This window comes from Phocoena sinus, chromosome 16, assembly GCF_008692025.1.
Source record: "Phocoena sinus isolate mPhoSin1 chromosome 16, mPhoSin1.pri, whole genome shotgun sequence".
Classification (NCBI taxonomy): domain Eukaryota; kingdom Metazoa; phylum Chordata; class Mammalia; order Artiodactyla; family Phocoenidae; genus Phocoena; species Phocoena sinus.
In genome coordinates this window covers 54,548,646-54,574,983 of record NC_045778.1, presented here as the reverse complement: position 1 = coordinate 54,574,983, position 26,338 = coordinate 54,548,646, and the positions used below count along the sequence as shown (strand labels likewise).

Genomic DNA, 26,338 nt, shown 5'->3' with positions numbered 1-26,338 from the left:
ACCAGCCAGGGAGAGAAAAAGTAAGGGAGGTGGCAGCAACAGAATTAATACTAATTCTTGTGACACCCAAAGGGATAAAAATTGACAAGTTAAATATATGTTAATAAACTTGTGTTATTGGTGCTCGTAGGAAGAATAATTAGCCTTCTTGACTGAGAAGTTTTCATCGTCATTTCATAGGGCAAAATCTTGATCACATTTCCAGAATGTTTAGGTTAAGAGGGTAAGCAATCAGGAATTCCTCCATCTGCCACTTTAATTCAGATCAAGTTGCTCTAGTAGTCTGAAATTAGTTCAAGTTGGGATCAAATAAATATAGGGGCCAAATATATATATATATATTTTAAATTTATTTATTTGTTTTTATTTTTGTCTGTGTTGGGTCTTCGTTGCTGTGCGCGGGCTTTCTCTAGTTGCGGGGAGTGGGGGCTACTCTTTGTTGCAGTGCCTGGGGCTCCTCATTGTCATGGCTTCTCATTGCGGAGCACGGGCTCTAGGCACGCAGGCTCAGTAGTTGTGGCTTGTGGGCTCTAGAGTGCAGGCTCAGTAGTTGTGGTGCACGGGCTTAGTTGCTCCTCGGCATGTGGGATCTTCCTGAGCCAGGGCTCGAACCCGTGTCCCCTGCATTGGCAGGCAGATTCTTAACCACTGTGCTGCCAGGGAAGCCCCAAATATATTTTTGTAGATGATTGGAGTCTAAATTAGTGATAAGAGGTCCATATTACAAAACCTTGGACAGCTACTCTTAAGGGCAGATCTTGGGATGTAAGTGTTTCAAAATTTTTGTTTAAGAAATTGTATATTATTTCCTGAAAAACTGTGGTACTACTTATCAACTTTAAACTGTTTCTGTTATAAAAACCCTGCCAGCTTGGACACACGGGACCTACTTTTATCCTTTCTTTTTATGTACAACTTTCATAATACCAGTTTAACTTTGGCATGTAGAAAAAGGGAAGAATAATAGCCTCTTCTTTAATACTTGTATTCATATCTAACAGCTTTCCAATAAAGTGACACATTTAAAGCCATGTTTCAGAGCCAGAGATTGAAAAAGTAGTAAGAGAGTGCATACTTCTCTCAAGGTGGTAAGTCAGGTTTAGACAACTTTAAATATAGCTCATATTTTGATAGATGTTGCCAAGATTGTGGTTCTTGGAGAACAAATCAAGTAAAGCAATTCACTAGGGAGGAAACATTTAGTTTTGTGGGTATGGAGTTTTGGTAGTAGTCAGCCAAAAGATACATCTGCAGGATACAGGTTTTGTTTTTTTCTCCCACTGCCTTGAATTTTGCAGATTCATGGGTTCAACATGCCTCAAAAGCACCTGCATTTCATTTTTATGTAATTGATTTTTCAGCTGTGAATTTTGTTTCCAGTCCTTTCACTAAGCATATCACCTTACATGTAGAGTTCCATCTAGTGGTAAAAGTAATCATTGCAGACTATAGGTAATAAAAAATATCCTGTTTGAGGGGTAGGTCTTGCCTCTATTACTCTTTGGGATAGTTGCCTAGTATATGCATTTAAATACTGGAGTCCTTGCTATTTCTGTATGCCTGTATACTTAACTACTGATTCTCCTGGTTCTAGACATTTATGCAAAAACCTTTATGATGAGGAAATTAACCTTTAGTATATACTGTACTTAGATTTTCTGTGATATTTACATCAAGTTGTAGCAAGACTTAGGTCAAAACTACTTGGTTTCTTAAAAAAATTTGTCATCAAGGGTGTTGGTTATATATACAAGTAATAATATAATCAGTACTCTTTCTAACACCCAGCTTCAACAAATGTTAACATTTTCCAGATTTACCTCAAATGAACCACTCCCCTTTCCCCCAGCTGAATACTTTACCACAAAAGCAGTGCTAACACCCTAGAAACTCCCCTTATGCCCTCTGGCCTCCTCATAATCACTAACCCCCAAAGGTAACCATTATCCTGAATGGTAAATACATCTTTGCTTCTCTTTACAATTTTGCTACTTAAGCAAGTACAGATCTTCCTTGATTTATGATGGAGTCGAAAATGCATTTAGTACACCTAACCTACTGAACATGATAGCTAGCCTACCTTAGCCTAGCCTACCTTAAACATGCTCAGACCACTTACATTAGCCTATAATTGGTCAGAATCATTTAACACAAAGCCTATTTTGTAATAAAGTGTTGAATATCTCATGTAGTTTATTGACTACTCTACTGAAAGTGAAAAAACAATGGTTGTATGGGTACAGGATGGTTGCTGTCCAGCATCACGAGTGTTGTACTACATATTGCTAGCCTGGGAAAAGATCAAAATTCAAAATTGAAGTACAGTTTCTACTGAATGCATATTGCTTTCACACCATCATAAAGTTGAAAAATCGTAAGTTGAACCATTGTAAGTTGGAGACTGTATCTCTAAACACTGTATTTTTCGTCTTTTTTTTTTTTTTTTTTTGCGGTACGCGGGCCTCTCACGGTCGTGGCCTCTCCCGTTGCGGAGCACAGGCTCCGGACACGCAGGGTCAGCGGCCATGGCTCACGGGCCTAGCCGCTCCGCGGCATGTGGGATCTTCCCGGACCGGGGCACAAACCCGTGTCCTCTGCATCGGCAGGCGGACTCTCAACCACTGCGCACCAGGGAAGCCCTATTTTTTGTCTTTTTAAAAAATAATTTATTTATTTATTTTTGGCTGTGTTGGGTCTTCGTTGCTGTGTGCGGGCTTTTCTCTAGTTGTGGCGAGTGGGAGCTACTCTTCGTTGCGGTGCTTCTCATTGCGGTGGTTTCTCTTGTTGCGGAGCATGGGCTCTAGGCGTGCAGGCTTCAGTAGTTGTGGCCCACGAGCTTAGTTACTCCACTGCATGTAGGATCTTCCCAGACCAGGGCTCGAACCCGTGTCCCCTGCATTGGCAGGCGGATTCTTAGCCACTGCGCCACCAGGGAAGCCCTGTCCTTGTTTTTTAATTTGCAGTTCCTTGGTGTCTAATGATATTGAGTAGCTTTTTAAATGAGATTTTATGGAAATCTCATGCTTGTTTTTCTATTAGGCTATTTATTTTTTCTTACTGATTAATACGAAGTCTACATATATTCAAGATATGAGCCATTTTTTTGCTGTATGTATTGTAGATATATTTTCCCACTCTGTGCCTGTCATTTTCACTTTCTTGATGGTGTCTTTTGATAAACACAAGTTCTCATTTTAATGAAGTCAATTGTATTGATCTTTTTCTTTTTGGTTAATTTTTTATGTGTTATTTAAAAATTATTTCCCCACCCTGAGTTCAATAATATATTCTTCTATATTACCTTCTAGTAGGCTTATTGTTTTGTTGTTCACCTCTAGATCTGTAATTCACCTGGAATTGACCTTGTGTATAGTGACATAAGTGTCAATTTTCATTTTTTTCCCCCTATAGATGTCCATGTGTCCCCGCACCATTTCGTGAAAAAGTCATTCATTCCCCATTGATTTGCAGTGCCACCTTATCCTGAATCCAGTAAAGAAGAAAGGAAGTAATAAAGATAAGAGCAGAAATTAGTGCAATAAACAACAAACATGTAATAGAGGAGTTCAGTAAAACCAAAAGCTGGAACCTTGACAAAGCTAATAAAAATTGCTAAATCTCTAATAAGATTCATAAATTAAAAAAGAGAGAAAACATAAATTACCAATATTGGGAACAAGGAGGAGGACATCACTACAGAACCTGGACACATTAAAAAGTTCCTAAGAGGATATTATGAACAAGTTTATGCCAGTAAAGTTTGAATATTTATGTGAAATAGACAAAACCCTAGACATATCTGGCTTACCAAAATTAATACAAGAAGAAATAGAAAATTTGAATAGTTCTGTAACACAAAATAAATTGAGTATATATAATTAAAAACCTTACAGAGAAAACTCTTGAGTCCAGATGGCTTCGTCAGCCAATTCCATCAAACATTTAAAGAAGAAATGACACAAACTTTTTCAGAAAACAGAAAAATAGGACACACTCCCCAACTCATTTTGTAAGGCCAGCACAACCTTGATACAAAACCTAATGAAGACAATATAAGAAAGAACAATTCCACGATAATCTCACTTATGAACATAAATGGAGAAACCTAAACAAACTATTAGCAAACCAAATTCGGTAATATATAAAAATGATAATACATTATTATAATATTGGGTTTATTCTAGAAATGCCCAGCTGGTTTAACATTAATCATTCATTCACTACATAAACAAAATAAAGGAGAAAAATTATATGATTGTCAAAAAATTTTGATGAAATTAAGCACAGACTCATGATAATAAATAAATAACCCTTAGCAAACTAAGAATAAGAAGATATCGCCTGAATTTGATAGTTTATGCCAAAATGATGGGTTGGGAAAGATAACCATTTTTAAATTTTCTTTACCCTGATAACTTCTAAAGTTAAGATTCTGTTCATGTTTATTAGTCATTTAGACCCCTCTTCTATGAATTACTTTGTTATATCTTTTGACAAATTTTTTTTTCAGTTTATGGCTTGGCTTTTATTATTACTTTTAAAGTTTTACATTTATTTGTTATTTATTTATTTATTGTGAATGGGTAGTATGTTCACGAGTCAAAAATCGAGAAAATACAAAAAAGCACACAGTGAAAAGTTTCTCTCCCACTCCTGTTCTTTCATCCAGTTCCTCTCTCCAGAGGCACTGTGACTTCATTTTTTGAGAACTTTGTTTATAATGTTATTTGTTGAACAGACATTTAAAATTTTAATGTAGTTAAATGTTTCAATCTTTTCTTTGTGGATTGTGCATTTTATGTCATGTTTAAGAAGTCTTTTTTCTGCCTCATTAATTTATTCTTTTTAAAGTTTGACTTTTTTGGAAGGGAATCTAAACAAGAATGTATATATGTATAACTGGTTCACTTTGCTGTACAGCAGAAACTAACACAACATTGTAAAGCAACTATATTCCAATAAAAATTAAAAAAATTGGCTTTTCATATTTGGATCTTTATTCTGTCTGGAATTTATTTTTTGTGTATGACGTGAGGTAGGGATCAGCCTTCCTTTTATATTATAAAACTGCTTGTCCTTATACTGTTTATATTGTGTGATTGTTTTGTCTAATACAACTTTCAGTGTGATGGGAGACTACTCTTGCGTTTCATCTATGTGTTGGCAAATAAAATTCACTTGGTCCAGTTTTTAATTTCTGTTTTGTTCCTACTTGCAGATGAGTGCTTAGAGTCCTAATAAGTACTGCCTTTCAGGCCCCATAATGTGCCCTTGTGTCCTCTAACATGTCTGGAATTTGTGTAGGCTGTGATGGGGCAGGGAAAGGAGGGTTACAACGAACAAGGAGAAAGCTTTTTTCCTGTCTCTTCGATTTACCAATGCCTCATCAGAAGCTTTCAGCATTTATGTAAGAAATTAATTTTTTCTTAAACTTGAGCAAACTTAGAGTTTGTTTTAAAATTAGATACTGTAGAGGAGGAAGTTGTTTTTGCTTAAAAATAATATTTTTCTTTTTCTTTAGCCCTTCTCTTAAGTTCTTGACCATGTTCTGTGATATTCTCAGCTTCATATTGTGGTACTATGTATTCCGTGGAAAGAGATTAGCGGACTTTGTGATATGGGGATAATTTAAAAACATAACCTACTATATCTGTCTTTTCCATCTCTTATCTTCCATTTTACTTCCTTTTCTTAACCACTTCTCTCCCTTACTTTTTGTCTTACCACATGCTCCACTCAGAAAAAGTGAAGGAGAGGAAAAAAAAAGAACTAGGTTAAAGAAATTAAAGTGAGACAAAACAAAAGTGAATGATTATGGGAAGGAAGGGGAGAAAAAGCAGAAGGGGAAAAGAAACTGAGATTGCTTGTTTGTTACTTGTGTATTAGGACTCCTAAGGTGTCTCTTTCTTGTGTTCCTTGTGAATAGGTAGGGGCAGCCTTGAACTTATTTATTCTCCTACCTATTCTACCTATTTCGGAGGGAGCAGACCGCAAGGTAGAAAGGATTCTGTTGAGAAACGATGTAGTAGGGTTTTGTGCCTCCGGCTCCTTTCTACTTGTCTATTTGATCCAGTTTAGTGCCTGAAGGTCAACTGTGATATAAGTTTTGGAATCTCAACTGAGTCTTACTCTGGATATTAGTAAACTAAAGATCTGGAGGTTATATGTATGTATGTGTTTCTACTTTAAGAATATAATGGATGCTATTCATGTACATTTATATGTTAGAATTAATTTGATCTGAATTCTGTTTTTCAGAATTAAAAGGGATGTGACATCCATAAAAGCTTAGATCTGATAAATAATAAGACTCTTTTCGGTGCTAACCCATTTCATGATTTTCTGGCTCTCTCAGTAGAGTAGTAATTTCTCATTGGCAGTGATTATAAGTGATAGTTGTCTATTGACTCATTTCTTGACTGAAATAAGCTGACATTAAAAAAAAAGGCTTTGTCAATGCTTAGGATGAAATTGCTTTTGATTTTATTTGGCTTGTATTATAATCATTTGCCAATGATTATACAGGGAAAATTATACAGGAATTTATACAGGAAAAATAACCTTAGTGTATAAAAAGGTTGAGGAAACAGCATTTTAAGTTCTCTTTCTTTAATGACTTTTTGGCTTGAAAATACACATAATTTTTATGTAAATTCTTATCATTTTAGAGAAAAGAAATTTAGTAGCCACCAACTGAAGATTTGGGCTGTTGAATAAAGTTATATAATAACTTTTCAGGGAAGTACAGATGAACTTTGAAATTTACCCATACCTTGTTTTCATTATACCATGTTAAAAGTGATCCATGTAGGACTTCCCTGGCGGTGCAGTGGTTAAGACTCCGCGCTTCCACTGCAGGGGAGCTAAGATCCCACATGCCATGTGGTGTGGCGAGAAAAAAAAAAGTTCCATGTAGTATTGGCAAAGTGTGTTAAAGATTAGTTATATTTAATGTTTAGAGATATCATTTTTCCTGGAACAGTGCTTTGGTACCTGGGGTGTTGTGGAAACTTTTAAGTTGTGATTGTTTTTATTGTGGGAATGTTTGATTGAGTCAGGTGGATTTCAGCTTTGTCTGACAGATGTGATGACTTGTCCTTTCTGGCTTGTGTTACATTTACTCATTGGTTGTATAATAGATGGCTGTTTATATAATGAAAATTAGAATAAGCCATTAGAGATGATTGATAATGGATACAAACAAGTGGTGATGTGTCTGCTACAAGAGATGGAATAATACAGTTCTTATATGTAACATGTTAAAATTAGAAAACAATAGGGAAGAAAATATTTCTGAGAGTCAGAGGAGCTTTGCTAGAAGTATAGCCCAAATAATTTAGGAGTGGAAAACCAGCTAAGATCAGGGGCCAACAGAACATATCTGTTGAGTATTACTCAGTGATAGAAGAGTAAAATTAGAAGCAAAATACAGAATTTTTTTAAGTGCCTTAGAGAGGAAGAACCTGTCTGAGCAAAGTTTGGACTTAGGCGATGGGCCAAAGCTATCCAGAATGAAGGATTTTAAAATAAAACCCATTTCTGAACCTTGGCAAGGCTGAATTAATATCTATTTTATGTACCTGTAAGTGCCTTCCATTCTAGTGAAGGGTTTTTGGTTATGAGGAACAGAATCCAAAGCGCCTGGCTCAGTTGAAGGGGACTGATTATAAGGAAACACCTGCCTGTGTAGGGACCCAGGAACCAAAGAAGCCTAAGGGTAGAGTAAATGTTTTCAAAATGTCTACTGTACTGTTTAGATATAGTTTTAGCTCTTCAGTAGTCTCATGCTCACTGTCACGTGGTTTCTGTGGCATTTGCGACTAGCCTGTGTTACTGTCAGCAATTAATCACTGGATGGAAAATACCATACAGTGCTGGCTATACTCCCAGGAAGGCCTTAATTTAATGATTACCCATTGCTGTGTTAGGGGGAACAGCTGCAGGTCTGATGTTTTACAAGAATTTAATGGTAATAGTTTAGGGTTTGACTGTTTTAATAAGGAAAGTGGTCTATGTGACTGCCAGTTCTAATATACTCTTAGACTCAGGAGGCTGTAAGGATCTCTATCTTCTTGCAGTGAATGCCTAAAATTAAGAGGCAAATTCAGGTCATATCATAGAGGCTATTTGGTGTCTTTTCTTTAAACTAAAATTCTAAGTATCTGGGTGGATATAACCTAAACAGCAACAAGCCCAAATTGTCTTCTTTTATGCAGTCAGCAGATTGGGGATTAGGTTTTCAGAAGACCAGTCTGTAGATTAGCCCACAGAAAGAATGAATAATTGTATGGTTGAGAGGGAATGTGAAACCCATATTAAAAATTATCCCCCCAAAGATTCTTCTGTTTCATGTTTTCAGAGATGCCATCTGCAATTTTGTTATCTGCAATGACTCTTCCCTTCGAAGTCAGCCCATTATCTTCAATCCTGACTTTTTTGTGGAGAAACTCCGACATGAGAAACCTGAGGTGTTCACCGAGTTGGTGGTCAGCAATATCACAAGGCTCATCGACTTGCCTGGAACTGAGTTGGCTCAGCTGATGGGAGAAGTGGACCTTAAGTTGCCTGGTGGGGCCGGCCCGGCATCAGGATTCTTCCGGTCTCTAATGTCTCTCAAGCGAAAGGGTAGGAGATGTATCTGTGAAGGGGGCAGGTCTCAGCTGCTCCCTGGGCTTCATTCTGAACATCTGCATGTTCATGGAGGAGTTTCTATTATTATAAAGCACTTTTTGTCATTTTTCATTTACATGAGTAGTAAAACCTTAAGTAATATTAATAAAAATTATAAAAACGGTCTAGGTAAATTAAAGCATATATATCAGTCCCCAAGACATAACATGATTAGTTTAGGTAGTTATCAGGGGCACCTTGATTTTCATGCCCTATTAATACTATACTAAAATAATATTAAAGATACAAAGTTTCACAGCTGGTGAGTACAGTAAAGAAAGTTTGAACATTTTTTTATTGCAGTAGTTCTCAAATGTTTTCATTCCATGGAATGCTTTGATAAGGCAAATACCTATGAATCACCCAAAAAAAGCCTTCTCAGAAATAAGTTATTAGTGATATATATAATAAATTATGACTATTAACACTGCTTTTGATAAGATGTTAAAGAGGTACTATTTTGTTTTTTAATTTTTTAAAATTAATTTATTTTTTAAAATAAATTTATTTATTTATTTTTTATTTTTGCCTGTGTTGGGTCTTCGTTGCTGTGCACTGGCTTTCTCTAGTTGCGGTGACCGGGGGCTACTCTTTGTTGCGGTGCGCAGGCTTCTCATTGCGGTGGCTTTTCTTGTTGTGGAGCACGGGCTCTAGGCACGCAGACTTCAGTAGTTGTGGCACGTGGGCTCAGTTGTTGTGGCTTGCGGGCTCTAGAGCTCAGGCTTAGTAGTTGTGGCACACGGGCTTAGTTGCTCCACGGCATGTGGGATCTTCCTGGGCCAGGGCTCGAACCCATGTCCCTTGCATTGGCAGGCAGATTCTTAACCACTGAGCCACCAAGGAAGCCCCTGTTTTTTAAAATATTAGGCAATCCTGAAGGCAGCAAAAAAAGTTTAAACATTATAACAGATCAGACCCTATACCAACTCTAGTGGATAATCTATCATGCTCTGACAATCATGGGTCTAAGTTCTATTTTTTGTTTGTTTTAAAATTACATATCAATATTCTAGGTATTGTTACTTAAATAAGAAGATGGTCTTTGCCTTCAAGGAACCTACCATCTAAGATTAAACTCGCAGAGAGTTGATTGAGAGTTTTCTGATTACATTTTCTGGGACACTTCCAACTTTAAGGTTTTTGTTTACTGACCCTGTGAAAATACTTGCTAAACTGTAACATAATATACTTGAGGGGTATGTTGCTTTTAAGTATGCTGATTTTGTACTATTTGTGGAAAATATAGCTTTGTTCTATTGTATGGTTTTTTTCAGAAAAAGGAGTAATATTTGGATCCCCACTGACAGAGGAAGGCATTGCCCGTATATACCAACTGATTGAATATCTACACAAAAGTAAGACTACTTGAAATTTTGTCATTCTTTGTTAATGAAGAATTGTCAGTTTTCTACTGGGAGCTAACATCCTTGAGTTAGCAATTGTTAGGTGACAATTAACCATCAACAAAGACACTAATCAATGATAATTTCAGGTGGTATGTTTCTAAATATATTTCCTTTCAAATTTCATCTCATGTATTGATTTGTTTTATACTCTTAAAGATATATATACATTAGATAGTGTCTATGAAATCACAATTTCCCCTTGACTGAAAGAGACATTTCTTCTGTAAAAATACGTTGCTCCTTTATAACATTTACTCCAGGGAGCATAATTTATTGCCAAAGATGCTTTTCATCTCTAGAATTCTCTGATTAAAATATACTCTTCACTTAATTCCTTTTTCATTTTTTTAGTAGTCATACTGGTTATTTCATTGCTCTAAGTGTTTGGCAGAGCTGAGTGTATATGAAATGTGTGGCTTTATGTGATGTCTTGATAAATTTGACACTAACACTTATTTATGTCTTATTCTATATGGGACATTGTGCTAGGAGCTAGAGCAGAGGTTGCAAACTGACAGCCTAAGAGTTTAAGTCATCTATATTCATATTTTGTTTGCTTGGCAAAGGATTAAATTAAAAATAAAATAAGTTATCAGTCTTTTAAAATGGAAACAGTCCAGGTTTTCAACTTCTTTGGATAATAGGAAATAATAGGAAGATCTAGCATCCTTGGGCCCTGTTGCCACTTGGACACAGTCAGCTGGAGCACAGATAGGTGCTCCTCGGTTTGTTAGGGTTCCTGTTCATTCATTTACTGTTACCAGCCTGGCCTTGTAGGCATTTGAACTTGGACCCCTGAATTAGGGGGTTATACAAAGAAATATGGACCTAAGCTGAAAACATAACTCTCATGCTTCTTCCAGGTCAAACCAAAACAATATGTCTCATCTTTTTTATCCCCTTAGATTAGCTTAAAATATAGGTGGGAGGGAAGAATCGTTTAGTTGGGATGACCCTGAGCTTCTGGGAATCTCTTAGACTGAAAGGTGATCTGATAGGTTAGAGTTTTAATTCCTGGGGCAGCACAGAGACTCTAGATTCATTTTAGGCTGGGAAACTGTTTTACAGGAGCAATGAACCCCCACAGATGAACTTGGCCCCTCCAGCAAAGTCTGAGATGACCCACGGGAAGGGGCCTTTAGGGAGATTTGGCTTTCTTCCAACTTATTTTTCAAGCCCATTCCGACTATTAAGGTTAAATTCAGGGAGTGAGGAGGGATAAATTAGGAGTTTGGGATTAACAGTATACACACTACTATATATAAAATAGATAACCAACAAGGACCTACTGTATAGCACAGGGAACTATACCCAATATCTTGTAATAACCTATAATGGAAAGAATCTAAAAAATTATATATATATATATATATATATATATATATCTTACTTTGCTGTACACCTAAAACTAACACAACACTGTAAATCAACTATATTTCAACAGAAAATTAAAAAAAAAAAGGTTAAATTCAGTTTCCAGGTGTGCCTCAGGAGGTTCAGTGACTCCTGGGTGGACCACGTCTCAGTCTGGGAGATCTCTGGGTACTCAGGAATGTTCAGATATGTTTCCTCAGGGGCCAGTAGGTTCTAAACTAATCTGGGAAGAAAGACAGAAACGTCCTTCAAGTTCTTTGTAAAGGGTCTTTCAAGTATAAAGTAGTCTTTTAGATGACTTATTTTAATCATAATTCCTCTTTTTATTTCCTTTTTCATGTCCTCTGTTTCTCTTCCATGCTGAACAGACTTGAGAGTAGAGGGTTTGTTTAGAGTACCAGGGAATAGTGTCCGACAGCAGATTTTAAGGGATGCTCTCAATAATGGAACTGATATCGACTTGGAATCAGGGGAGTTTCACTCAAATGATGTTGCTACCTTGCTGAAGATGTTTCTAGGAGAGTTACCTGAGCCCCTGCTGACACATAAACATTTCCATGCACACCTCAAAATTGCTGGTGAGTATAGGAGGTGAGAAAGAGATGTGAATACATTTCTTTCAATTTAGTAAAGTCATCTGGAATATTCTGTTGTTTGTAACCCACGGCAATGCTTCTGTTAATATTGTTTGACTTCATGATATTTCTGGGCTCTCTGAATACTCATAAGCATTGGCTAGTTATGGTTGATTTGGTCAAAATTTTTTTTTGTGGAATAAACTTCTTTGAAGATAAAGTCTGGGTTTTACCTATTTTTGTATTCCTGATGGATCCTAGCATTGTGCTGTGAACATTTTAGTTGCTTAATTAATGTATGCTTTTCACTGGGTTGATTGACACACCCAAATCAATTACCCAAATCAGTAGTCACAGTTTTGTATATTTGCCTTAGTTTGAGGCTTTTGCTAAGTATTAATATGCCTCAGTTGAGATCATCTCTACTCTTGGAAATTTGCTTCTTATAAATAATTTTACTTGTTTTCTAAATAGGCAATACATTCACATGAATTAAAATTCAAAAGGTTCAAAGAGTATACAGTGAAAAGCCTCTTTCCCACTCCTGTTCCCAGCACTCAGTTTTTCTTCCCAGAGGGAACCAATGCTATTGATTTCTAATGTATCCTTACAGAGATATTTTAGACACTTACAAACACCTACATGTATTCTTTTTCTTTCTTTTTATGTAATGGTAGGGCGTTATACACATGGTTCTGTGGTTTGCTTTTTTCATTTACTGTGTTTTGGAGAATGTTCCATTTTCAGCTCATAAATAGTTTCCTCTTTCTCCTTTGTGCTTGTGTTATTCATTCTTAAATTGCACAGCTGTTATGCTGCAATAGGCTCTAAGTGCACACAGCATCCACATCCATACTATATTTACTTAGTTTTCTACCCTTGAGTCTTTTACTCTTGCTTCTAATTTTAAGGAAAATAAATAGAAAATTTTTTTCTTTTGAATAATTTTTACTACTTAAAATAAAAACCGAGTTTTGAATTTCTAAAATCTAATAAGATTAGATTTTTTTTAGCACTTTCAGGAACAGTTTAGATGGTACAAATGAGAAAATATTACTAGAGTGTTACATAACTTTACAGTTATTTTGGGGGAGAAATAAAGTTGTTGGATATTTGAAAAAGATATGGGAAATATTGATAAGTTCTTTTTATAAGGGTTAACATGAAGAATGCTTGTTCTGTTTGCTTTCCTGTTGAGTTTATTTAGTGCAGTATCTGAAACCGCCCCTCCACCACCCCATGATTCACTGTTCTTTGATATCATACTGAGGTATGGCACAGGTGTATCGTTTGGTACCCCTTGCTGATAACTGGGAGGGATTTTTGTTTTCAATTTCATATTAACAGGGAACAGTTTCTAGAAATATTATCTGCCTTTCCTAAACCTGGAATTATTTTTTTTTTTTTTTTTTTTGGTGGTACACGGGCCTCTCACTGTTGTGGCCTCTCCCGTTGCGGAGCACAGGCTCCGGACGCGCAGGCTCAGCGGCCATGGCTCACGGGCCCAGCTGCTCCGCGGCATGTGGGATCCTCCCAGACCGGGGCACGAACCCGTGTCCCCTGCATCGGCAGGCGGACCCTCAACCACTGTGCCACCAGGGAAGCCCCTGGAATTATTTTTGAAGTTAAACAGTTTCAACAACACGTTGTTATCATTTTCAGGTCTATATGAATTATACCCAAATGGTTTTCAGTGTCTTTTCAAATTCTGATTATCTAGGGGACTGTTTTTATTGATAACCTGTGTAGCTTGTTAGGGGAGAAACAATGATTCTGACTCCATAAGGAGCTGCCTGGATCATCCTGTTATCAGGGCATAATTCACTCTCATATTTTTTTAGCAGTAAAATATCTTGGTGAGGAAATGTGAAGGGGGTGGCGTTATTAAAGATATGTGTGGACATGTTTTCATTTCTCTTGAGTATATACCTAGGAATGGGATTGCTAAGTCATATGGTAACTCTATGTTTAACTTTTTGAGGAACTGCCAAACAGTTTTCCAAAGTGATCACACCATTTTACATTCCCACCAGCAGTGTAGGAGAGTTTAATTTTCTCAGCATTCTTGGCAACACTTGTTATTGTCAGTCTTTTTGACTATAGCCACACCTCTGGTTATGAAGTAGTATCTCATTTTGGTTTTGATTTACATTTCTCTGATAGCTAATGATACTGAGTATACAAATGCTTACTGGCCACTTGTATATCTTCTTTGGAGGAATGTTTATTTAAGTCTTTTGCCCATTTTTGTTGGGGTTTTTCTCTTTTAATTATTGAGTTGTATTGACATTATTTTGTTATTATATTTTGCTATAATCTCTATTTATGCTTGATTCTTTTTTTTTCTTTCTTTGATTATAATAAATAGTAGGAGCATTGATTCTTTTTCTTGCTTGTATTTTCTCTCTCCTTTGCAATCACCTCTTTTGTCCTCAAGATTTGATGCAGTTTGATGATAAAGGAAACAAGACCAATGTACCAGATAAAGAGCGGCAAATTGAGGCTCTTCAGTTGCTATTCCTCATTCTCCCTCCACCCAATCGTAACTTGCTGAAGTTATTGCTTGATCTTCTGTACCAGACAGCAAAGAAACAAGACAAGAATAAGATGTCTGCCTATAACCTTGCCCTTATGTTTGCGCCCCATGTCTTGTGGCCAAAAAATGTAAGTGTTGAGGGAAAAAGGAAAGACTGCTTGGTTTTCTTGGGCTGGCCCTCGTCCTATGGCTGTACCTTGGTGAGGTTATCAAGGGCCCAAGGTCTAGTCTTCAGCTTTACAAGGCTAGGAACTTCCTTTATTAGTTCATTTAAGAGTTATTAAACCTGAGGGGGCCAATTCCTGTTAATCTTGCTTATAAATTATAAGTCAATCTCTTGACAAACCTGATTAGCAATTTATTAGTGGAAATTCTTAGTGGAAAATATAGCTACTAAATAAACTAGAACACTGATTTTGGCTGATCAATGTAAATTCCTTCTTAACATGAAAGCCTTCTTGGGAAATCAAATTGATTTCTGAATATTGAATGGTATAAATTTAGAATAGAGCTGTACGATCTTACAGGATAGTGTCACTGAGCTTTTAGATAAGATGACACAGAGAGCAATCCTGCCTTGTTGTAGCTTTTCTATATCCTATAGATATACTCTCCTTAAATAAAGCTGAATATGCTTCTTATTACTGAGACCATGCCCTTCTTAGTGACTTACACGAGAAGTACATTATCTAAAGGCTTTTGAATTAATTCTTGGCCTGGAAGCACATAGCTTCATATTCCTGTCCATTCATAAAATAGGTTTTACTGTATGATGGAATTAGAGTCAGGATAACTGGGTTGGAAGCTGCAAACCCCTGTTAACTGTGTCCTTTCCTCTTTCTATACATAGGCTCCTCCTCTGTAAGCTGGGCATAATAGCACCTTTTCCACTTACTTGACAGGATTGTTGGGAAGATAATAGAAATAGATGGGATATAGTGACTTATAAAAGATTTTGGGGATTATAGGAAATGAGAAAAGGAAGATAAAGGAGAGAGGTTGTGTGAGATGTTTTGCCTAACAAGCAACTAGTGAAAAAATAATATAAAGCTCTGGGCCAGGAAGAGCTTCTGCCCAGAGAAAGGTTGATGAGGGGGAGGTGTGTGAGAAGAAAAAGACACACCGACATTTGTCCATGTTAAGGAGATAAAGCCTCATAGTGAAAGAATTTTAGAACGAGCTCACTGAGACTGAAAAGGAGTGAGTGATCTATGACTGTAAAGAGAAGCATTGACTGTAAAGAGAAGCCTGTGAGAGAGGTCTTAGTATAAGCAAACATTAAGTAACAAAGATACATGTTGAGGATGCGGGCTTTGGGATAGTAGATATGCTGAAGTGCTTAAAAAAAAGGCAAGGGAAACAAGAGAAGGTAATCAGTGACCATGTGACTGTGTTTTTAAGAAACGGATGTCACCTCTGGTATCAATTAGTAGTGACAGTTCTCTTTCGTCTTTGGAGAAACTGTAGTTTCTCTAGAGAGCAGTGTCCTTGGTGATTGTTACAGATTCTATTCTTCTTTCCCCTTTTCCCAGGGTAGATCTTCTTTAGTAACTCTGCATGTATGTCTGATTATCAGGCAGAATTAGGAAATGAAGATTGGTTCTCAAGGATTTCCTGATCACTTCAGGGACACGTGGTTCTTCCTAGATTATATCATCTCTAGTGGAAACCTACTGAACCAAAAAACCTTTCCAGAATTAAATGTTGTATTAGAGTCAGCTTTCTTGGAGATAGAAACTATCATATGTTTGAAAGAATTAGGTTACTGATAAGTAAATGGGAATATCTGCCTTTTACCTCCCAGCTTTTCATCTCCCTTTTTTGGTTTCTTTTGCTCTGAATAGGTCACTGCAAATGACCTTCAAGAGAATATCACAAAGTTAAACAATGGGATGACTTTTATGATTAAACACTCTCAGAAACTTTTTAAGGTAGGTAACGAATGGGATTTGGGTAGTGACAGGACAAGGAGGATGGAACACGGTGGGATCCTGAGAGGGCTATAAAGATGACTAGATAAGAAAGGCCCTGACTGGAACTGGAAACCAGATCGGACAGTGGTAAAACTCAGAGGGAACAACTAAGGTGGGGAAGAATATGGAGGTACCTAGAACCTGAGTAGGGCTCTGTCCCCTGGGCAATTGGCTCCATGCCCGAGTCATCCTTCCTTTTTCATGAAAGACAGCAGATGTTGGAAGCAGAGTACTTTTATCCTGTCTGCTTCCAGCCAGTAGAATTTTGACAGCCTCCTTTCATCTTGTATTTATTGTCCTTTTTAGTACAAACTAGCAGTGTGTCTGTCAACATGATTTTCTCAGTAACTTAGTGGGTCTCTGTGGATTTTAGTGGGATTCACTCAGAAGATAAATTTAAAGATAAACCCATCTCTTTCTTGGACTCTTGCTGAGAAGGCTGAGGGACAATACCTTTAAGCTTCCTGGAGGCCCTCTGGTTGGATTGAGAGTATCTGGTAGGCATACCTTTTACTCTTTGAAAGGGCCCTTTGTGTAACTGAATATTCTGACCTTTTAATGTTTCTAAGATTTTTAGCAAAAAGTTGCATAGTCACATCCTTGGCCTTTTCTTTAGAGTATACTTTCCTGATGGTGAATTTCTTAATTTTAGCATCTTTTGCCATCTGGAAAGGCTGAGAATTTTTTTTTTTTTTTTTTGCGGTATGTGGGCCTCTCACTGTTGTGGCCTCTCCCGTTGCAGAGCACAGGCTCCGGACGCACAGGCTCAGCGGCCATGGCTCACGGGCCTAGCCGCTCCGCGGCATGTGGGATCTTCCCGTACTGGGGCACGAACCCATGTCCCCTGCATCAGCAGGCAGACTCTCAACCACTGCGCCACCAGGGAAGCCCAAGGCTGAGAATTTTTAAGATCACTCAGTCTGGTTCTTTTTTTGTCTTTCTTCAATTAAAAAAAAGAAAAATGTGGTAAAATACATATGACAACATTTACTATATGTGTACAGGCCAGTGGCATTAATTACATTCATATTATTATGTAAACCATCACCACCATCCATCGCCAGAACTCTTTTCATCTTGCAAAACTGAAACGCTATACCCATTAAACATAACTCCCCATTCATCCCTTCCCCTTGGCCCTGGCAACCACCATTCTACTTTCTGTCTGTACGATTTTGACCACTTTAAGTATGTCATAAAAGTGGAATCAATCAATTTTAGTGATTGGCTTATTTCCTTTAGCATAATGTCTTCAAGGTTCATCTATGTTGTAGCATTTGTCAGGATTTCCTTCCTTTTTAAGGCTGACATTTCATTCACTGTATATACCACATTTTGCTTATCCATTCATCTGTTAAGGACACTTGGGTTGCCTCCACATTTAGTGCTTGTGAATAATGCTTCTTTGAACATGGACATACAATATGTCTTCTAGACTCTGTTTTTAATTCTTTTGGGTATATAGTTGGCTCTCTGTATCTGTGGGTTCCCCATCCACAGATTCAACCAATGGCAGATTAAAAATATTTGGAAAAAAATTCTAGAAAGTTCCAAAAAGCAAAACTTGAATTTGCTGCACACCAGCAACTATTTATATATCACTTACATTGTATTTACAACTATTTACATAGCATTTACATTGTATTAGGTATTATAAGTAATCTACAGATGATTTAAAGTATACAGGAAGATGTGTATAGGTTATATGCAGATACTGTGCCATTTTATATAAGGGACTTGAGTATCTGTGGATTTTGGTATCCATGGGGAAATCCTGGAACCAGTAACCTTGGATCCTGAGGTATGACTCTATACCCAGAAGTGGAATTGCTGGATCATATGGTAATTCTAACAGAACTGCCATACTGTTTTCCATAGTTGCTATAATGCTTACATTTTACCTTCTCACCAACAAGGCACAAGGGTTCCCATTACTTTGCATCCTCACCAACACTTGTTACTTTGTTTTGGGGATTTTTTTGATTATAGCTGTGTTAATGGTTGTGAGGTGGTAACTCATTGTAGTTTCAATTTGCATTTTCCTAATGATTAGTGATGTGATGTTGAACATCTTTTCATGTGCTTGTTGCTTATTTGCGTATCTTCTTTGGAGACATGTCTATTCAAGTCCTTCGCCCGTTTTTTTTTTTTTTGGCTGCACCATGCGGCTTGTGGGATCTTAGTTCCCTGACCAGGGATTGAACCCAGGCCACAGCAGTGAAAGCACCAAGTCCTAACCACTGGACCGGCAGGGAATTCCCACCCATGTTTGAATTGGGTTATTTGCTTTTTTGTTATTGAGTTGCAGGTGTTCTTTATATATTCTAGATATTAATCCCTTATCAGATTTATGATGTGCAAGAATTTCCTCCCATTCTGTGGATTGCCTTTTACTCTGTTGATAGTGTCTTGCTGCACAAAATTTTAAAATTTTTATGAAGTCCCATTTGTCTATTTTTTTCTTTTGTTGCCTGTGCCTTTGGTGTCATATGCAAGAAATCATTGCCAAATCCAATGCTGTGAAGCCTTTGCCCTTTACTTTCTTTTAAGAGTTTTATTGTTTTACATCTTACATTTATCTATTCTGGGTAATTTTTGTATATGGTATTAGGTAGTGGTCCAACTTCATCCTTTTGCATGTGGATGTCCAGTTTTACCAACATCATTTGTTGAAAAAACTGTCCTTTCCCCATTGAATAGTCTTGCCACTCTTGTTGAAAATCCGTATACTTGAGGGTTTATCTCTGGACTCTATTCTATTCAGTTGGTCTATATGTTTATCTTTATGCCAGTACCATACTGTTTTGATTACTGTAGCTTTGTAGTAAGTTTTGAAATGAGGAAATGTGAGTCCTCTAGCATTGTTCTTTTTCAAGATTGTTTTAGCTATTGGGGGTCCCTTGAGGTTCCATATGAATTTTAGGATGGATTTTTCTATTTCCTTTTTTTAATATATAAATTTATTTATATATTTATTTATTTTTGGCTGCATTGGGTCTTTGTTGCTGTGCATGGGCTTTCTCTAGTTGCAGCAAGTGGGGACTACTCTTGGTTGCGGTGTGTGGGCTTCTCATTGCGGTGGCTTCTCTTGTTGCGGAGCACAGGCTCTAGGTGCTCAGGCTTCAGTAGTTGTGACATGTGGGCTCCATAGTTGTGGCTTGCAGGCTCTAGAGTGCAGGCTCAGTAGTTTTGGTGCATGGTCTTAGTTGCTCCACAGCATGTGGGATCTTCTGGGACCAGGGCTCAAACCTGTGTCCCCTGCATTGGCAGGCGGATTCTTAACTATTGCGCCACCAGGGATGTCCCGATTTTTCTATTTCTACAAAAACTGTCATTGGGATTTTGATAGGGATTGCAGTAGATTATTTTGGGTAGTATTGACATTTTAACAGTATTAAGTCTTCCAATCCATGAACAGGGGATGTCTTTCCATTTATTTATGTTGACTTTAATTTTTTTCAGCAGTGTTTTATAGTTTTCATTGTACAAATCTTTCATCTCCTTGGTTAAGTTAATTCCTAAGTATTTTATTCTTTTTGATGCTATTGTAAATGTAATTGTTTTCTTAATTTCCTTTTTGGATTGTTCATTGTTAGTGTATAGAAATACAACTGATTTTTGTGTGTTGACTTTGTATCCTGCTACTTTGCTGAATTTGTTTATCAGTTCTAACAATTTTTCTTTGAAATCTTTAGAGTTTTCTAACAATTTTTCTTTGAAATCTTTAGAGTTTTCTACATATAAGGTCATATCATCTATGAACAGAGATAATGTTACTCCTTTCCAATTTGGCTCTCTTTTATTTCTTTTTCTTGCCTAGTTGCTCTGGCTAGTTTTGGTTCCTTTTTGTTTAAGATAGTTTTTCCTTCAATTTGTCTCTCTTCTTACTTGATAGTAGCTTGATTCTGCAAGGCCAACAGGAGAGTCTCTCTAGTATGTGCTAACAAGATTCAGATGAAGATATATTTTATATATATCTTATATATAATACATATTTTATATATATAATGTATTATAAATGTATATATCATAATTTAATCACAGTTACCATCCCATCACTTTAGCATATTATATAACCTGATCATCACAGGAGCAACATTCAATCACCAATATTCTGTTGGTTAGAAACAAGTCACAAGTCCATTCACACTCAGGAAGAGGGAATTATGCAGAATGTGAACATGGAGGCCACCGTAGGATTTACCCACTACAGGATGGCAAGTGATCCAAAGTCCAGAGTTTAGAAATGACAGATCAGAATCTTTGATTTAGTAGGCTGTAAAACAAAGGGTCAGGGATGTATCTGGGGCTTAGGTGCCGAAGTCAAAGATCATGGTCAATTAGAAGTCGAGATCTAGGTAAGTGAATTAGAGCAGTAGACATAGGACAACAGGAGAAAGAATGTTTTTTAATGATGAACAAAGATCTTTCAAACCAGTTCTTTATATACTTCTCATTTATGGGAAGAGCTAGTTCCAAAGCATGGATTTATAGGAATAAGTTGAGAGGAGTTGTGTGTATGGAGAGTGCAATTAACTGACAGTAGTTGTGAATCAAGATGGGGAATTTCTAGGTGCAGTTCCTAATAGAACTCTCCTTCTGTTGAGTTCTCTTGTTACCACTGATATGAGATTAACTTTTCATAGCCCACCACTCACAAGTTGAAAGAGAGGTGGGTTCTCAGAGATCTTATTGAATCTCATGGTTTCTAGCTTTTCCACCTTCTGATCTGTTTACCTGTAGAGCCCATTCTCTCTTGCTTATTGTCCAGTACAATTCAAATATGCAATGAAGTTGTACTTCACTGTGAAGGATTTTTTTAAAGTGACTTAAAACAACACAGATTTGTTATCTTACAGTTCTGTAGGTCAGAAGTCTGACATGAGTCTCACTGGGCTAAAATTAAGGTGTCGGCAGGGATGCAATCCTTTCTGGATGTTCTAGGGGAAAATCCGTTTACTTGCCTTTTCCACCTTCTAGAGGTTGCCCACATTCCTTGGATCATAGTCCCCTACCTCCATCTTCAAGGCTAGCAATGTTGTGTCTTTCTGATCCTTCTTCCATAGTGATGTTTCCTTCTAACCACAGCTGGGAAAGGTTCTCTGCTTCTAAGGACCCATGTGATTATAGTGGGCCTGCCTGGATAGCCTAGGATACTCTCCCCATTGCAAGGTCTTTAACTTAATCACACCAGCAAAGTCCCTTTTACTATGTCAGATAACATATCACTGTGGAGGATCTTGAGAATACAGATTGTACAAACCTTAGAGATAAAACATTAGTACAGTCTCCTAGATGTAATTTGGCTTGGTACAAGTTCTAATTATTAGATTCTTTCAGACATTCTCTATTTTTACCCTTCCTTTCTCTTCAATAGATACCCCTTTTAGCTCCTCATCCTTGGGGTTTTGATTCTTATTTGCTATTTACCTTTGTTTCCAGGCTAGTGTGAGCACTCTTTGAGCCTCTGTTTATCTCTAAAGGAGACAAAGAATGTCTTTTTTTTTTTTTTTTTTGAGATTTATTTTAGTCTCAGGACTTTTCTCTTTGGATTTGAGTCAGAACCATTGTCCTTGTGGGCATCTGCTTCACCACTTTGGCTGAGTAGGTTCTTCCCTGAGCTGTTCCTGGATGAAAAATTGTTGATTGTTCTGTGTGCTCTGTACTTATTCTGAGGTCCTACTTTACCCCAGATTTGTTCTTCTTGTGCTTTGTTGTCTTCCTTTTTATTTTAATAAATTTAAAAAAATTATTCATTTATTTACTTAGGCTGCGCCGGGTCTTAGTTGCGGCACTCAGGATCTTCGTTGCCGCGTGTGGGATCTTTTAGTTGCGGTATGCGGGCTTCTTAGTTGTGGTGTGTGGGCTTCTTAGTTGTAGCATGTGGACTCTTAGTTGCAGCATGCATGCAGGATCTAGTTCCCTGACCAGGGATCCAACCTGGGTCCCCTGCATTGGGAGCGTGGAGTCTTACCCACTGGACCACCAGGGAAGTCCCTTTGTTGTCTTTTTCTTGTTCTCAGGTTTCCTTGGGTGGACAGTTTACCTCCTAATCCTCAGATTCTATGTTGCCTCATTCTGTGTTCTTTGAATTTTTTTTCTCTAAAATTATTCCTAACTATTTATAGTTCTGTCCTCTACTATTATCAGTCCATCTGACCTAGTCTGGTTTTCTCTCTTTTCAATAGGAGTCACCACATCTTTTCCTAGGGAATTGTGACGTATATATAGTTGAGGCCAATTCCCATTTTATCTGGGAAGTCCTATGAACTGTAAAATACCTCGGACCCTCAGATTTTCATTTAAACCTGTCTGCTTCTGGCTCCCTTTCTGAGTATCCCTTCAGCTCATAGTATCTTTTTGGGGCAGAGGTTTTTGTTTTGTTTTGTTTTTAAATGAAGTTATAGAATAGGTGATGTGGGCTGTCATATTCTTGTTTGGAGGAAATTTCCTTTGGCTCTGCTTTATAATTTACCAAGGTAAAAATTAAACTATAGATAGCATAATGTCTTTGTCATGAGACTCTTTTTTGAAAACTTCTTTGTGAAGTTTTTCAAATATAGAGAAAAGTTGAAAGAGTGAAACAGATAACTCTCAGATTCAACAAATGTCACCACTTGCCATATTTGCTTTATCTCTCTCTCTCTATATATATATATTTTTTAAAAAAATTAATTTATTGATTGATTGATTTTTGGCTGCGTTGGGTCTTCGTTGCTACGTGCAGGCTTTCTCTAGCTGCGGCGAGCGGGGACTGCTTTTCATTGCCGTACGTGGGCTCCTCATTGCAGTGGCTTCTCTTGTTGCGGAACATGGGCTCCAGGCACGCGGGTTCAGTAGTTGCTGCTCACAGGCTCTAGAGTGTAGGCTCAGTAGTTGTGGCGCACAGGCTTAGTTGCTCCGTGGCACGTGGGATCCTCCTGGGCCAGGGCTCAAACACGTGCCCCTGTGTCAGCAGGCGGATTCTTAACCACTGCACCACCAGGGAAGTCCTCTATATATTCATAATTTTTTTTTTTTTGCCTGAACCACTGATATCATGATATTTTGTCCTTTAATACTTAAGCATGCATCTCCTAAGAATACGAATATTCTCCTAACAGTCACAGTATTGTTATCACATCTAAGAAGATTTACAAGAATTTCATATCAGCTAATATTCAGTTCATATTTAAATTCCCCAGTTGTCCTAAGAATGTATTTCATAGCTGCTTTTTTAAAAAATGTAAACTTGGACTTCCCTGGTGGCACAGTGGTTAAGAATCCACCCGCCAATGCAGGGGACACGGGTTTGAGCCCTGGTCCAGTAGGATCCCACACGCTGCAGAGTAACTAAGCCCGTGTGCCACAACTACTGAGTCTGCACTCTAGAGCCTGCGAGCCATAACTACTGAGCCTGCGTGCCACAATTACTGAAGCCCGCGTGCCTAGAGCCCGTGCTCTACAACAAGAGAAGCCATAGCATTGAGAAGCCCGCTCACTGCAACAAAAAGTAGCCGCCACTCGCCGCAACTAGAGAAAGCCCACACGCCACAACTAGAGAAAGCCTGTGCACAGCAACAAAGACCCAATGCAGCCAAAATAAATAAATAAATAAATAAATTTATTTAAAAATATATAAAAAACATAAACTTGACATATATACACTACCAAATGTAAAATAGATAGCTAGTGGGAAGCAGCCGCATAGCCCAGGGAGATCAGCTTGGTGCCTTGTGACTACCTAGAGGGGTGGGATAGGGAGGGTGGGAGGGAGATGCAAGAGGGAGGAGATATGGGGTTATATGGGTACATATAGCTGATTTACTTTGTTGTACAGCAGAAACTAACACACCATTGTAAAGCAGTTATGTTCCAATAAAGATGTAAAAAACCAAAACAAAACATAAACTGATCAAGGCTTATGTGTTGCTTTCGATTATTATATCACTTTTAATCTGGAATAATTACTACCCTTTATCTTCATGTCACTGATTTGTTGAAGCATTCAGGCCTATTGTAGAATATTCCACATTTTAAATTTGTCTTACTGTTTTTTCAAGGTTATTTAACCTGTTCCTTTATCCCTTTCTATGTAGTTCCTATAAACCACAAGTTAGGTTTAGAGGCTTGATTAGATTCAGGTTAAGCATTTTTGGCAAAGATTCATAGGTGATGTTTGTATACATCATATTGCATCACATTAGGAGGCACAGAATGTAGATTGTCTTACTCTCAGTAATGCTAATTTTGCTACTTGCCACATCTCTCAATTATAAAGGTACATTTTCCCCTTTGCAAGTAGTAAGTAACCTGCAGGGCAATTAACTAATATAATGGTTTAGCATCCACTGATAATCCTGCTGGACAGTATAACTATATTGTGTATCACAAAACAGTGATTTTCTAATTATATTATTAATCTTTATTAGCCGACTTTCTTCTTCGGAGAAGAGCTTTCCTTCTCTCTCTTAGTCTCTTTCATTATGAGTCTCTGTAGACTCATGGATTTTTAGTTATTCAAAGTGTTAGTCAATTTCAGTTGTTAATTTTGATATTCAAATTGTACCAAATTTGGCCTGTGATAGCCCTTGTAAGCTGCTTCCTGCTGTGTCTTTGACAGGACTCCATTAGTCTTTGAGTGTTTCCATCCTGGCATAAATGTCCCCAGCTTACTTTATACTTGCTCTGCCCTGGGCCTGGGATCAACTATTTTCTTCAGGGAGCCCTAGTTTCTTCCACTGACACTGGGTATACGTACTGATTGTTTCTTGGGTGTCATTGCTTCTAGGCTCTTTGAGGGCAAGGAATAGAATTAAAATTTTTTTAAAAAGAATTCATTAGTTCATATTAGTATTTCCAATTCAGATTTAAAAAAAATTTTTTTAATAATATTGTTATTCATTTATTTTAAGCTCAAAATAATTACATACCATTTGTGAAGAGAAAGTACATATGCTTAGGCTAGTAGCAATGACTATGTTTCTCTCATCTATATTTGACACTAGGCTGAGTGGAAAGAGATAAGGGATAGCTTAAGAGACTTGACAGCAGGACTCTGATTTTCAAGACATTAACAGGATTTGTTGACATAGTTTTGAAGGTTTTTTAAAAAAATATATTGGTCAGATCTATTCAGAAGTTCCAGGCTGTGAATTAGGTATGTACTGGCTATTCCACTGAATTTTAGGTATTTACATGGATTTTGTTGATGGAGACAGTAGTTTTAGATACATCTTCAATCTTTATCAGGGTTTCTTTTTTTCCCTCTATTTGAAACATCCTAAAAAATAATTTCATATCTTCCTCAAAGTAAAATAGAGGATTAAAATAGTTGTTCAGAGGATTTTTTTTTTACATGTTTATTGGAGTATAATTTAACACTACAGAGCTTTTTCTTGACTTCTTTTACTTTATATTTGTATAAATGTAAATTTTTATATTGTAAATTCCAGATTTTAATAGCATTTATATATGTTAGTTGCTTTATCCTACAATATAATAAATTAATTTCAAAATAATACAACTATTACTACTAACAATAAACTTCTGTAAATCTGTTGATGGAAGTTTAGGATTTCCTTACAGTTCCTTTTCCCTTGAATATATCTCACTAAGGTTGTATAGTCAGAATACAGTTTTCAAAAGTGAGGTGGAATAATTCCTTTCTCTGTGCTTATGTTATCATTTAAAAAAACATTTATTTACTTATTTGGCTGTGCCAGATCTTAGTTATGACATGCGGGAACGTCATTGCAGCATGCGGGATCTTTAGTTGCAACATGTGAGATCTTTAATTGCGGCATGCGAACTCTTAGTTTTGGC

The 26,338-nt window shown here is 37.2% G+C and overlaps 1 protein-coding gene across 4 annotated transcripts in view; it reads left to right on the top strand.

The window, feature by feature from the left end:
- ARHGAP19 (Rho GTPase activating protein 19) overlaps positions 1–26,338 on the top strand; it is a 55,071-nt gene that overhangs the window by 12,793 nt on the left and 15,940 nt on the right. For 3 of the 4 annotated variants that reach the window (XM_032608955.1, XM_032608957.1, XM_032608958.1), the window contains exons 2-6: positions 8,360–8,625; positions 9,945–10,025; positions 11,819–12,028; positions 14,463–14,689; positions 16,406–16,492. In XM_032608955.1, the coding sequence (XP_032464846.1) occupies positions 8,360–8,625; positions 9,945–10,025; positions 11,819–12,028; positions 14,463–14,689; positions 16,406–16,492 (871 nt within the window). The remainder of the gene's footprint in view (positions 1–8,359; positions 8,626–9,944; positions 10,026–11,818; positions 12,029–14,462; positions 14,690–16,405; positions 16,493–26,338) is intronic. The other variant, XM_032608956.1, reaches the window with a different exon arrangement.